Genomic DNA, 12,767 nt, shown 5'->3' on the forward strand with positions numbered 1-12,767 from the left:
CCTTCTACTCAGTGGCCCACTATGGTGGGGGGAGGGAGGGTGGACTGTAAAAAATAAATAAAGAACCTGTGGTGTCGAAGCCACAAACAAACGGCCAAAGGGGATTTTTGTTTGAGTTGAGGAAGGGGTGCCGGAGGTTGGGTGGGGAGATTTGGTGGGTGAGCTCGGGTGTGGTGCTGAGGTGAGGGAGCGAGGATGGGAGGGAGTTTGGTGCGGGCGGGCGGGCGGGTGGGTGGGAGTGTTCCGTGCGGGACGGGTCCAAAGGTGGCCGAGGTGTGTCTTGCTCCTTCAGTACCGCGTGGCTGTGCAAGTAGGTAGGCTGTCAACGTACTCGCGGTGGTGTTGCCCTTCGAAGGAGATCAAGTTGCCCCTTCGAGAGAAAAAAAGGTACGGGTTTTTGTTGTTGTTTTAAACGAAACGCGTCTACGGCTCTGGCCTCGAATGGTGACAATTTCGTTGAATTGTCGCACCGGTGAATTGTCACCCAACCGAGCACGGCACGGCAGAGTTGGGGCGCCACGGTGGCGAGATGTTAACTACCTCGCCTGGTGTACAGGAGGTCGTGAGTTAGATCCAGACCTCCCCCCCCCCCATGTTAACTACCTCGCCTGGTATACAGGAGGTCCTTGGTTCGATCCAGACCCCCTCATCCTAACTACCTCACCTGGTATACAGGAGGTCGTGGGATCGATTCAGACCCCCCATGTTAACTACCTCGCCTGGTATACAGGAGGTCGTGGGATCGAATCAGACCCCCCATGTTAACTACCTCGCCTGGTATACAGGAGGTCCTTGGTTTGATCCAGACCCCCTCATCCTAACTACCTCGCCTGGTATACAGGAGGTCCTGGGTTCAATTCAGACCCCCCATGTTAACTACCTCGCCTGGTATGCAGGATGTCGTGGGTTCGATCCAGACTCGCTTAACAGCCTGTATATTTGGAGTTTGCGTGTCTCTCTCTCTCTCCGCGTGGTCGCGTGGATTTTTCTCCTCTGCGGTTTTTTCCTCCACATTAAAAATAAACATGCGTTTAGAGTATTCGGCTGATATCAATTTCCGAATGGTAAGCCACTTCGTTGAGCGATCATTTGCGGCCAGGTCGCTTCTGAAAACGAGCTACGTCGCTCAGTGGTGACTCCTTACCTGGTAAAAGAAAAAAAATCGTGAATGACTTTAGTGAGCGTTCGAAATGCACTTTGTACGGCAGCAATTTCCGTTGTTGTTGCTAATCCACTGCTAGATGCGGGCCTCTCCGTGTAGTGTCGGTCGCGGTGGGGTTGTTTCACCATACTTCACCATGTTGGGCAGTTGTAAGGCCGGCGGGGCCGTGGCTAGGACCGGTTCAAACTTCAACTCACTCCACCCAAGTTCGCCCTGGGTGGGACTCGAACTCGGTGGTGCAGTGCGAGAAATCGCCCCGCCACTGCCCCGCCACTGCCCCGCCCTTACAGATGTTCATTCTAGATTTGAAGTTTTCGTGACTGCAGGGAGCCATACTCTTTGGTTCTTTCGGTAAAGTCACGTAGGTATTAATCATAAAATAAAAATGTAATCACGACGTTTCGATCGCAACACAAGCGACCTTACAGATGTCTTGAGGTTTTATGTTTATCCCCCTGCACCTTGTGTGTGTATATACATATTGAGCATTGATGATATACATATATTTCTTTATGAGTGCTATGCACAAAATGCACACTAACTTGCGGTAACAATCAGTACACGTGTTATTTATCACGCAATATACAAAACTCAAAGTCATCTTACCTTTGTAAAATTCTGAAGTCTTTAAACAACTTAATTTTATGCTGCCGACAATCTACGTTTTTGATATTTGCTCATGTGCTTTCGGTGTAAATGTTTAAACAAATCATATAAATAGAGTCTATCATCTTGATGTCACGGTGAGATTGTTTTACGACTACTTGATATCCGTTCCTCCAAAATGTTTTGACTGACCTTTTTTGTTATTTATTTATTACGTGTTATTAATTATAATTCCATATCGCTTCAAACATTTCCGTCGACCCTTGTTTGTACTTCGCAAGGCACGCTTTACACATCGCTGCGCGGTCCTTCATCGCGAGAGGCGGTGGGTCAAGGCACTTTTCCCCCCATTATTTTAGCTGCCGCGCCGGGAGAGTGATTTGAACTAGTGACTTCTGGACTGACCAATCCGGCTCGCTAACCCATTGGCACCACTCTAGGCAGCAATCTTTTGTCTGTCATGTAAATAATTTAAAACGACGACAGTTTCGGGTCGTTACAAACGTTTGCTGGAGGCAATCAACCATTGGACCCTTCCAGACTAACGCCCCATAGCGGTATTCGTTCGAACAGTACAATTTTTTTGGACGTTAAAATCTTGATGGGGTAATGTTCAGCTTTGACAAGTGTACGTGTGTGTGTATGTGTGTGTATATGTGTGTGTATGTGTGTGCTTGCTGTGCAGCGGTTAGCGCGCTGCGCTACTAATCCGGCCACCCGAGTTCGATTCCCGCTCACGGCAAACACCGGTGACGATTATCTGAACCGGTCCTGGGCCTCCCCTAGGTCGACCCAGACTCAAATGAGTACCCGGTGCGGTGTGTAAACATCGCCACTTAGGGAGACAAAGGCGGCTCGGGCGTGGTGCTGGCTACTCACTCCATGCGTGTGGCCGTGCCGGCCTTCATAGGTGCTACTCGCTGACAGCACTTGCCCCAACAGTGTGTTGAGGTTACACGGGAGATCTTTGTCTAACTGCGATGTTATATTATCCTGTAAAAAAACAAACGTTGTGCCCTAGAACGGCGTTCTTCTTTGTTGCAAAACATTGAAAGTAATGTTGTGTACGCGCATGTGTTCCCTGCACTAAATCTTCATAGTAATAACACAATTGGGTTGCAGTTGTGTGGCCAATCCAGTGGCCTCTATAGCGCATAAGACATGCGCATTCATCTACTTGCCTTGCTACTCAGCCCACTGTGGTATAAAATGCTGTAACTTTAAAACGTGCCACTCAAAGTGTGTTTTTTCAACCTGCATTTATTACGTTGCCGCCTTTGTAATAGGTTGTTTGGATCACGCCTTTATATTCTTAATCAGTAAAACATTGTTTGGTACTGTATCTGGGATAACACCTATTGTAAATTAAACACAATTTAACACTATGGCGTTAAAAAAATGATACGTATATATAATAGTCTGACATCTCAGCTAATGGCCGAAGCCTGAAATATCGGAATATTTTATTTTAAGCCGTAGCACATGTGCTATGAAGGACAATTGCCCGAAACGTCGGTTTATTGTATATATATCCTTTTACGACCAGTGTTATATATATATATATAACTCTGTGTTGAGTAAAAAAAATACTTCTGTGCCACTACTACCCGCAGCAGCAGCACCAAATAATGAATGTAAGTGAATAGTAAACCCAGAAAACCAAACGGAGCTTATCTTTAAAAGCCACACACAAACCTTTGGGCGTGGTCGTACATACACACGCACACACCCATTAAAGCTAGAGGCTTGCTGAGTCACAGTACAGCCGGAAACTGTCGGCCTCGTACTGCCATTGTCTCAGCACATACAGCAGCAGCAACGCATCTTTCATAATCAGCACCTGTCTTCATCCTGGATAAATCATAATCAGCACCTGTCTTCATCCTGAATAAATCATAATCAGCACCTGTCTTCATCCTGGATAAATCATAATCAGCACCTGTCTTCATCCTGGATAAATCATAATCAGCACCTGTCTTCATCCTGGATAAATCATAATCAGCACCTGTCTTCATCCTGGATAAATCATAATCAGCACCTGTCTTCATCCTGGATAAATCATAATCAGCACCTGTCTTCATCCTGGATAAATCATAATCAGCACCTGTCTTCATCCTGGATAAATCCGATGAGCTATGGAGCTCGTTTTCACAGGTGGCCAGAAGGGGCGCGTCAGAAAGTGACAACAACGAACAATACAAAACACGATAGGAGTGTAAATGATAGGAAAGGAAAGAAAATTACCGAGATAAATACATGCAGTTTGTAAGTTAAATTCGCAGGCTTGGGCAAAGCAGCAAATTAGAATCATTCAATAATAATAAAAATAATACGCAACATTCAAAAATGTATCATTTCAATCTGGCCCCATGGTGTAAACAAGTGCTGTCCCCAACTCGTATTAATCATTGCATTTCTCTACTGCATATGCTATGAAGACTTTACATTGCCACCGTAGATTGTGACTGTTGCCACATCGGAGCCAGCGCCGTCTATTTTAACACGATGCACTTCCACCAGGGTTGTCACATGTCCCGGTTTTCCCAGGATGTTTGCGATATGGGCGGAGGCATGAAGCGGCCTTGATGGTAAATCTGCAAATTCCCCCGGGAAGTTTTTTTGCATAACCAATAATAATAATAGTTATGACATAACAATACACCAGTCAAGGCTGTAGACATTTATCTGTCCCAGACAACCTGGCCATTACGCGGTCATCGCCCATCCACGCATTATCCAGGCTCGACCCCTGCTTAGCTTGTCAGTCAGATGGCAGCCGTCACAAAACGTCCGTGACGCACACAAAGGCAAAGACCCCCCAAATAGCCTTAACAGGCTGTTGGGGCAAGTGCTGTTAGCGAGTAGCACTTATGAAGGCCGGCACGGCACACGAGGGGGTGGATGGGCAATACCACGCCAGGCCGCCTTTGTCTCCCCAGTGGCGATGTTTACACACCGCACCAGGTAGTCATTTGAGGCTGAGTCGACCTAGGGGAGAAGCAGGACCCGTTCAGATAATCGTCACCGGTGTTGGCCGTGAGCGGGAATCGAACCACGGGTCGGCAGGTTCGGAGCGCAGCGCGCGAACGGCTACACCACAGCTCCCCACACTCACTCACACGCACAGCCTGGTGTTATTCCGCCAGCAGCAGCAGCAGCACCACAAGGTGACCACCTTGCATGCAAATCCTGCGTTTGGCCAATAGATAAAATAAGCAATTAAATCGCGTGCGCACACGCACGCACGCGCGCGCTCAACTGCGGGGCAATGCAGCATTGTCAGCTCGTCTTACCTGTCTGGACTATCGTTGTATAAGGCCACAGGGCACCTGCCCACAATCGATATCACCTCCACTGAAGACAAATATCCCTCCCCCCACCCCACCGCACCCCCCATAGCCTCACACACAGGTTTATCAGGGCAAGAGTGCTGTCAGCGAGTCGCACCTGTGAAGGCCAGCAAAGGGGTGGATGAGGTAGCCCAGCACCACGCCCGGCCTCCCCCCCCCATGATGATGTTTGCAAACCCAAACCATCACTGGCGGAGCCAGTGTGGGGGGGGGGGATGAGGGGGGCACGTGCCCCCCCAATGATCCGATCGAAATCCCTAATTTCGATCGGATCATTGGGGTTTATTAGTCATAAATCGGCATTTTGCGACCCCCACTGCTACTGTGTGGCATGTTATTACGTGCCATGGACTCTATGAGATGATAGGACAATAGTCTGAGTCCATAATTGGCAATAAGTAACGGCAAAGCGGTTATAAGTGACTCACAGAATTGTGCGCAGTTGTGTATACAGTCCACGACTTCCCTGAAGGCATCGACACCTTCAGCGAGCGCGATGCCGATCACACAACGCGGTTCGAATTCAACCCTCGATCGATGGCTGCGTCATCGCCGCACAGGCGGCAAATAAAAAGCAAGGGACAAGTCCCTACTAACAACTCCTTACTTACTAACAACTCCTTACTAACAACTACTTACTTACTAACAACTCCTTACTTACTAACAACTCCTTACTTACTAACAACTCCTTACTCACTAACAACTCCTTACTCACTAACAACTCCTTACTACCAACAACTCCTTACTTACTAACAACTCCTTACTTACTAACAACTCCTTACTACTAACAACTCCTTACTTACTAATAACTCCTTACTTACTAACAACTCCTTACTTACTCGCAACTCCTTACTTACTAACAACTCCTTACTTACTAACAACTCCTTACTTACTAACAACTCCTTACTTACTAACAACTCCTTACTTACTAACAACTCCTTACTTACTCGCAACTCCTTACTTACTAACAACTCCTTACTTACTCGCAACTCCTTGCTTATTAACAACTCCTTACTTCCTAACAACTCTATCATTTTTCATTGCTGGAGGGGTTGCCCCACCTACCTGAAAATCCTGGCTCGCCATTGCAAACCAGGTACTTATTTAAGGCTGAGTCAACCTTAGGGGGGGGGTGCCTAGGATCATTTATTTGTTGCAGGAATTAAACTCGCCGGGTGACCGGGGTTAGCAAAGCAAGACGCTAACCACTGCGCCACCGCTCCCCTCCTCCTTTGTAAGACCCCACTTGCTGGGAGTCTTATCGGCACACAAACTCACCACAGTGGTTAGCTAGCCGCGTGCCAGCTGCATCTCGTCGGATCTCAAGCCAAGCAAGGTCCAGCCCGGACAGTGCTTGCACGGGTGACCACTGCGCGCGACGGGACGCCAACATCTGTTGTTGTGCTCTACTTCTATGCTCCCGCGTCTGTCTATGCTCCCCCATCCTTCACCAAACCCGCATTGACCAGCGTGGTGAAGTAAGAAGGGTGAAATGACCCCCATGACCCACACCGCATACACTCTTTGGCATTTTATCACAAAGGACCCTTCACGACAATAAATTGTTGCGATATCTTTAGTAGCGACGTAGTGATTGGTAAAAATATCCCTCCAATACAGATTTGTTTCCGTTTGTGGAGGTTCATGGTTCCAAGTTTGATGACAGGTGACAAAGTCCACCTCGGGTTTTCCAATGTCAGGTGATAACGTGTTCAGGTGGATTCATTGATAACTGGCGTCTCTGTGTGAGTCTATGGGTCTCTGTGTGAGTCGATGGGTCTCTGTGTGAGTCTATGGGTCTCTGTGTGAGTCTATGGGTCTATGTGTGAGTCTATGGGTCTCTGTGTGAGTCTATGGGTCTCTGTGTGAGTCGATGGGTCTACGTGTGAGTCTATGGGTCTATGTGTGAGTCTATGGGTCTCTGTGTGAGTCTATGGGTCTATGTGTGAGTCTATGGGTCTCTGTGTGAGTCTATGGGTCTCTGTGTGAGTCTATGGGTCTCTGTGTGAGTCGATGGGTCTCTGTGTGAGTCTATGGGTCTCTGGGTGAGTCTATGTGTCTCTGGGTGGGTCTCTGGGTGAGTCTATGGGTCTCTCTGTGAGTCTATGGGTCTCTGTGTGGGTCTATGGGTCCCTATGTGACTATGGATCTCTATGTTAGTATATGGGTCTCTGTTAGAGTCTACGGATATCTTTGTGACGCTTTGAGTCTGTATTCGTCAATTAATCTCTATGTGACTTTGGATCTGTCCGCGAGTCTGTGGATTCCTGTGTAAGTCAGATCAGTCCCTGTGTGAGAACCTACCAACATTTTAATCTTACACTGCATAATCTGGCTTCGAGTTGTCCGTAACTCTTTTCTTCATTAATCAACTGCTGGATGAACGCCTCCCCCAAACCACCATCGTCTCTCACGGCCCTGCCATGTAACGTTATCACACTGACAGACGCAAAGAGGAACACGTGGAGTCAGAAAACACGCGCACGTTAGAGACGTCACATTGTCTGCTAAGAAAGCGAGTGAGTGGGCTTTGGCAGGACGCGCCATGGCGAGAAGGGATGGGGGCCGGTGTTCAGGACCAGCATGGAGTGGCAGCCATACACTTTACAAACTATAAACTATATATATATTTTTATTTTACTAGGTAACGGCCTCACTGAGCTATGTAGCTCTTTTTCAGAAGCGACTTGACCACAAATTATAGCTCAACGAAGTGGCTTATCACGTGGAAATTTATAGCACCCAAATTACTCTAAACGCGCGTTTCTAATCGTGGAGGGGGAAAAAAACGGAGGACTCGGATTAAAAATCAACGCGACCACGGCGAGAACATGCGAACTCCAAATATACCGGCTCTCAGGATCGAATACACGAACTCCTGCATACCAGGCGAGGTAGTAATCATCTCGACATCGCAGCACCCAATCAGAAAGATCGTCCATCGTAGAGGACTAAAATACTCAGCGTGTGCTGCTGTTGCTGTATGTATTGTGAATTACACCTTTCTTAAACATAACGTCCTGTTGATTAAGAAAAACAAACTATTTTTCTGGAAATGTTCAACTTATTGATAGTTCTATGGGTAGTTCCCCTCTTGGGCTTGCATGCACAGAGAGCAAGATAAATTGTCGTCCTCTCACTTCCCACGGGCAACTTGTGCTAACGTTTACCCAGAGGGCGAATTTAAACGTCTGGCTGGGAGATGGCCACGTGGCCCCTGCGGTCAGAGCTCTGAGCTGGCACCGCTAAAAACCTGGGTTTGAATCTGGGTCTCAGCCACTGGCCCGTGATGAATTAAAACCGAATTTCTTTAGAACTGCTGGTTGTTGTGTTGAATCTAGATTTGAAGTTTTAATCTAGATTTGAAGTTTTAATCTAGATTTGAAGTTTTAATCTAGATTTGAAGCTTTCGTGACTGCAGGGATCCATACTATTTGGTTCTTTCGGTAAAGTCACGTGATAGGTAGAAAATAAAATAAATCACGACGTTTCGATTGCAACACAAGCAATCGTCATCAGGTGGGAAAACCACAGCAAGAATTTGTTTTTGCTAAAGTGGGAGAGAGTTGCCGTGGTAAGAGGTAAGAGAGGGGGAAAGGAGGGGGGGGGGGGGTAGGGGAGCGTTGCGTGGACGTTAGGAGAGGGACGTGAGGCTGGACGGGGGAAGTGTTGTGTTTAGTTTGTTGTACCCTAACCCCCCGCCGTGCGCACCCTCGATCAGCACGGTTGGCTATGTACGGTGCGAAATAAGTTCAGCGTACGTACGAAACCGGGTTACTCGCAGTGAAGGGATGGACTCGGACCTTGGTCACCAACAACTGCACAAAAACGAACACCCCCCCCCACCCCCCGCCCACCCCCCCATACCATTAACTACGGGTTTTCACACAATTTCCTGAATGAAAAATGTCAGTTAACATGTGATCAATACAAATCCAGCGACCTGAGTTCAATTTCCTAACATCGGTGGCAAGTCGTATCGAGCCGGTCACCAACTTCACTCACTGCCGCTGACCAGCGTGGTGAAGTATGCTCAAACGACCCCCATGGCCGACAGGGTTTTGGAGAAGCCTTAATCCAACAGTGGATATGCAACGTTTTATAACTGATCATTAACCAACTCGCGCGTTTGAGAAAGTTATCACTGAAAAAGTGACTTACATAAAATCATAATCACTCTTGGTTTTTGGTTGCAAAATTGTGATAAGTGGTTCCTTCACGACTGTTTCTGCCGATGTCATGACACTTTTTAATATTTACATGGGCTCGTAAAATGTGCGTCTGTCCGTACGCTTCTGCTCCTAAAGCTCATCACCGAATTTTGGTCAAAAGTGGCCCCATTGGGACTAAACGTTACTTCAAACAGAGCCTGACTCGACTGATGAGACACCGAGGGTCGAAACCGGTCCCGGATTTGCTTGCATTACAACAATGTTGCTCACGTTATGCACAGTCCCAGAAGCTCGTGTGGCTGATGGGATGAGTGAAACAAACATTGATTTTTATTGTGGAGGAACAGGTGTATGAAGGAGGCATATTGTTTGCTTATTTACATCCACAACGACACTTATGATTATTATATTGTTATTATATTGTTTTTGGTACTGTTTGTTTATGTAACTTTCTGACCCACGACTGGACATCCGTGAAAAAGAGCTTCATGGCTCATCGGATTTCTCCAGGATAACTAAAGAATCTGATTCCGTGTTTACCCTACTAAATCAGGCCACTTACCATGAGAAACCCTGCAAGATTACGCCATTTCCCATGACCTATTGTGCAACTTCCATCATTCATTGTGGCCACACACCCCAACGCAAGGCCGTTGTTGCACAGACAACACGACGGTGAGCGGCGTATGTACACAGTGAGCGGTGCAGGCGAAGTGGAAAGGGCACACCTATTTAAACACAAATACTTTGCGCAACTGTGGCCCAAAGCAAAGTATTTTAAATGTTGTATAATTACCCACATAGCCGGCCACTGGTGGCTATTCACACCTGTAATGCAGCACTGCGGAGGCGAGGGTTGGCAGATCACACAAACTCCACGGCAGGACAGAAAGGGGATCCATTTCCATCTGTATCCATCTGTACGGGGATTTAGCATCACCCCTCTTCGCACTTGCGGGGTTTTCCTCCGGTCGCTCCGGGTTTTTTTTCCCACGAGTGTAATTGCTCGGTGTTGCTTCAAATATCCAAATATAGGACTCCAGAGCTTGGGCAATCGTTGGCACCCAGTCCTCGCTTGCATTCTCGATTATTTGTAGTTTTCTGTGCCTTTGAATTACTCTCTCTGCGAGTTAAATAAAACTGCGCGTTTATCATCATTAAATATGTTGTAAGCGATTTGCCAAGTCTGGTTCTGATCTCATCTCTAGAAATGCATTCTTGGTTTGCCAGCTGGCACACCAGCAGAGCGAGTGGCCCACAATTGGAAGGTCATGAATTCAAATGCCAAATCCTGAGCGGCGGTAGACTCAGCCCATCATCCTTCCAGGGTGGATAAAATGAGTAGCACTTTGTGGGGAAGTGAAGAGGGGTTGTCCTATGGATCAACTCGCCTCTGGCATAAGCATGTGGAATTTCCGCCACTGGTTGAGGGCTGTAAAAGGAGGATGAGCAGCATTGCCAAGCGATGCTCATTTGAGCAACATGCGTTGAGACTATTTAGATGATGTTGCTGCTATACATTTCCACATGATAAGCCACTTCGTTGAGCTATCATTTGTGGCTAGGTTGCTGCTGAAAAGGAAGGTAATTACTCAGAGGGCTTCAGCTGTTAGGCGAAAACATAGTTTAGTTTTATTTGTATATTTTAAGCGATTTGTTTACTTTCCTATAATTTGCACTCCCATCGTGTTTGTGTATTGTTTGTTGTTGGAACGTTCTGACCTGCCCCTACTGGACATCTGTGAAAAAGAGCTTTATAGCTCATCGGATTCCTCCAGTCTGGAATAACGATTCTTATTCTGAGCAAGAAATTACTTTGATCTGAAATTTTGATTTAAAGCTTTCGTGACTGCAGGGATTCATATTCTTGGTTCTTTCAGTAAAGTCACGCAGAAGGGAAACAATAAAATAATTAAAATATAAAACAATACAATTATCACGACGTTTCGACTGCAACACAAGCAATCATCATCAGGTGTGAAAACCACGGCAAGAAAATTTGAAAAAAGTAGCAGTTATTTTTAACGTTAGCACCACGGAGAGCGATTTGGCAGTTTGTTCAGATGGACGAGTCCATCTATGTTCTGAATCTATCATCTCTGCAAATGTCGTCTCCCTCTTTATTTTCTCTCCTCCGCACACAGAGACGCAAAGATGCCGGAACTCAAGGACGACATGTTCAAGCAAATCCACAAAAACCCTGGCCTGCAGGTCCTCCGCATCGAGGTGAGACCGAGGGGGGTGGGTGTCAAGCAGGGCTGGAGGTCACGGTGGTGGCGATGTCAGCAGCATCACAATATTTTTACCGGAGGAATCCGATGAGCTATAAAGCTCTTTTTGACAGATGTTCAGTCGCGCGTTCATCGTCATGCATCCTACCTGTGAGCTCATTAGCGACGATATGCCCAAATTAATTATGTACGTTACGGTAGTGTTGGTGATGATTTTAAATAATGATGATGTTGCTGCTGCTTCTGGTAATAATGGAGATGATAATGCTGACGATGATGATTATGATGGGGGACATGTTATAATGATGATCATCTTCACCGTGATCATACACCTGAGGAGCATGTGATGAACATTTGATGAACATGTGATGAACGTGTGATGTTGGTGATGGTTCGTGTCTCCCTGTAAAGGCCATGCAGCTGGTCGCCGTGCCAGAGAAGAACATCGGCAGTTTCTACGAGGGAGACTGCTACATCGTCATCATGGTGGGTGGCGAATATCAACCTTAACAAAAAACGCGAAAATTTCTAACACGTTCCTTCATAAGACGACAATCGCGTATGAGACATTTCCTTTTTTTCTAAATGCGGCGGTTTAACCGTGCGGGCATAGATAGAGGTTCGAGCGACTCGGAGCTTTGTTGAATATTTGTAGAACACCAACGATGATGTAGGCCCACGAGCGATACGTCGGAGGGATCCCTCTGCAACCAGCCTGCCAATCAGGTCGATCCGAACCCTAATGAAACCAATGGGGTAAACACTCTCAACCGGTGAAATTATCACTTACAGCCCTACCCACTGCTGCATGGAGGCCTCCCCGCCCTGCGTCGGGTAGTGCGGCTTGCTTGACCGTACTTCACCACTCTGGTCAGCGCGCGTTGATGAGTATTGGGAGGGCCGGGTGGGAGGGGGGAGCCCAACACCGGGCTCAGGTCTCGCTCGCCACTCACGGTAGCCGTGGTGCTCCGGAATCAAACTTGGATCGCAGGCCGCAGCGGCGTGGCTATCGAGACGAGCGCGGGCGGTGCAAGCGCACCGGCGTCCACGAGCCGGAGGGGCCCAGGCCTCGGGCTACGAGGAGGGGGGACAGGGCGGTGTTGGGGGAGGAGGGGGACCATGCCCACCACGCTACTACGCCCAGATTTTTCATCGCGATCGATCTCCTAAGTTTTATGATGACACTGCCCCCCTCCCCGCCCCCCCCCTCATCGTTCACACCACCCCCTTCCCCGCCACCCCTCTC

General features: G+C 47.5%; 1 protein-coding gene across 1 annotated transcript in view; it reads left to right on the forward strand.

Moving 5' to 3' along the window:
- The first annotated feature begins 255 nt into the window (after window positions 1–255).
- The window catches only part of LOC116948657 (advillin-like), a 37,992-nt gene continuing 25,480 nt past the window's right edge, over window positions 256–12,767 (forward strand). Inside the window, exons 1-3 of the mRNA XM_032965559.2 lie at window positions 256–387; window positions 11,435–11,516; window positions 11,933–12,007. Of these exons, the coding sequence (XP_032821450.1) occupies window positions 11,445–11,516; window positions 11,933–12,007 (147 nt within the window). The 5' untranslated portion in view covers window positions 256–387; window positions 11,435–11,444. The remainder of the gene's footprint in view (window positions 388–11,434; window positions 11,517–11,932; window positions 12,008–12,767) is intronic.

This window comes from Petromyzon marinus, chromosome 34 (genome assembly GCF_048934315.1).
Source record: "Petromyzon marinus isolate PM22_M1 ecotype Great Lakes invasive population chromosome 34, UKy_Petmar_22M1.pri1.0, whole genome shotgun sequence".
Taxonomy (NCBI): Eukaryota; Metazoa; Chordata; class Hyperoartia; order Petromyzontiformes; family Petromyzontidae; genus Petromyzon; species Petromyzon marinus.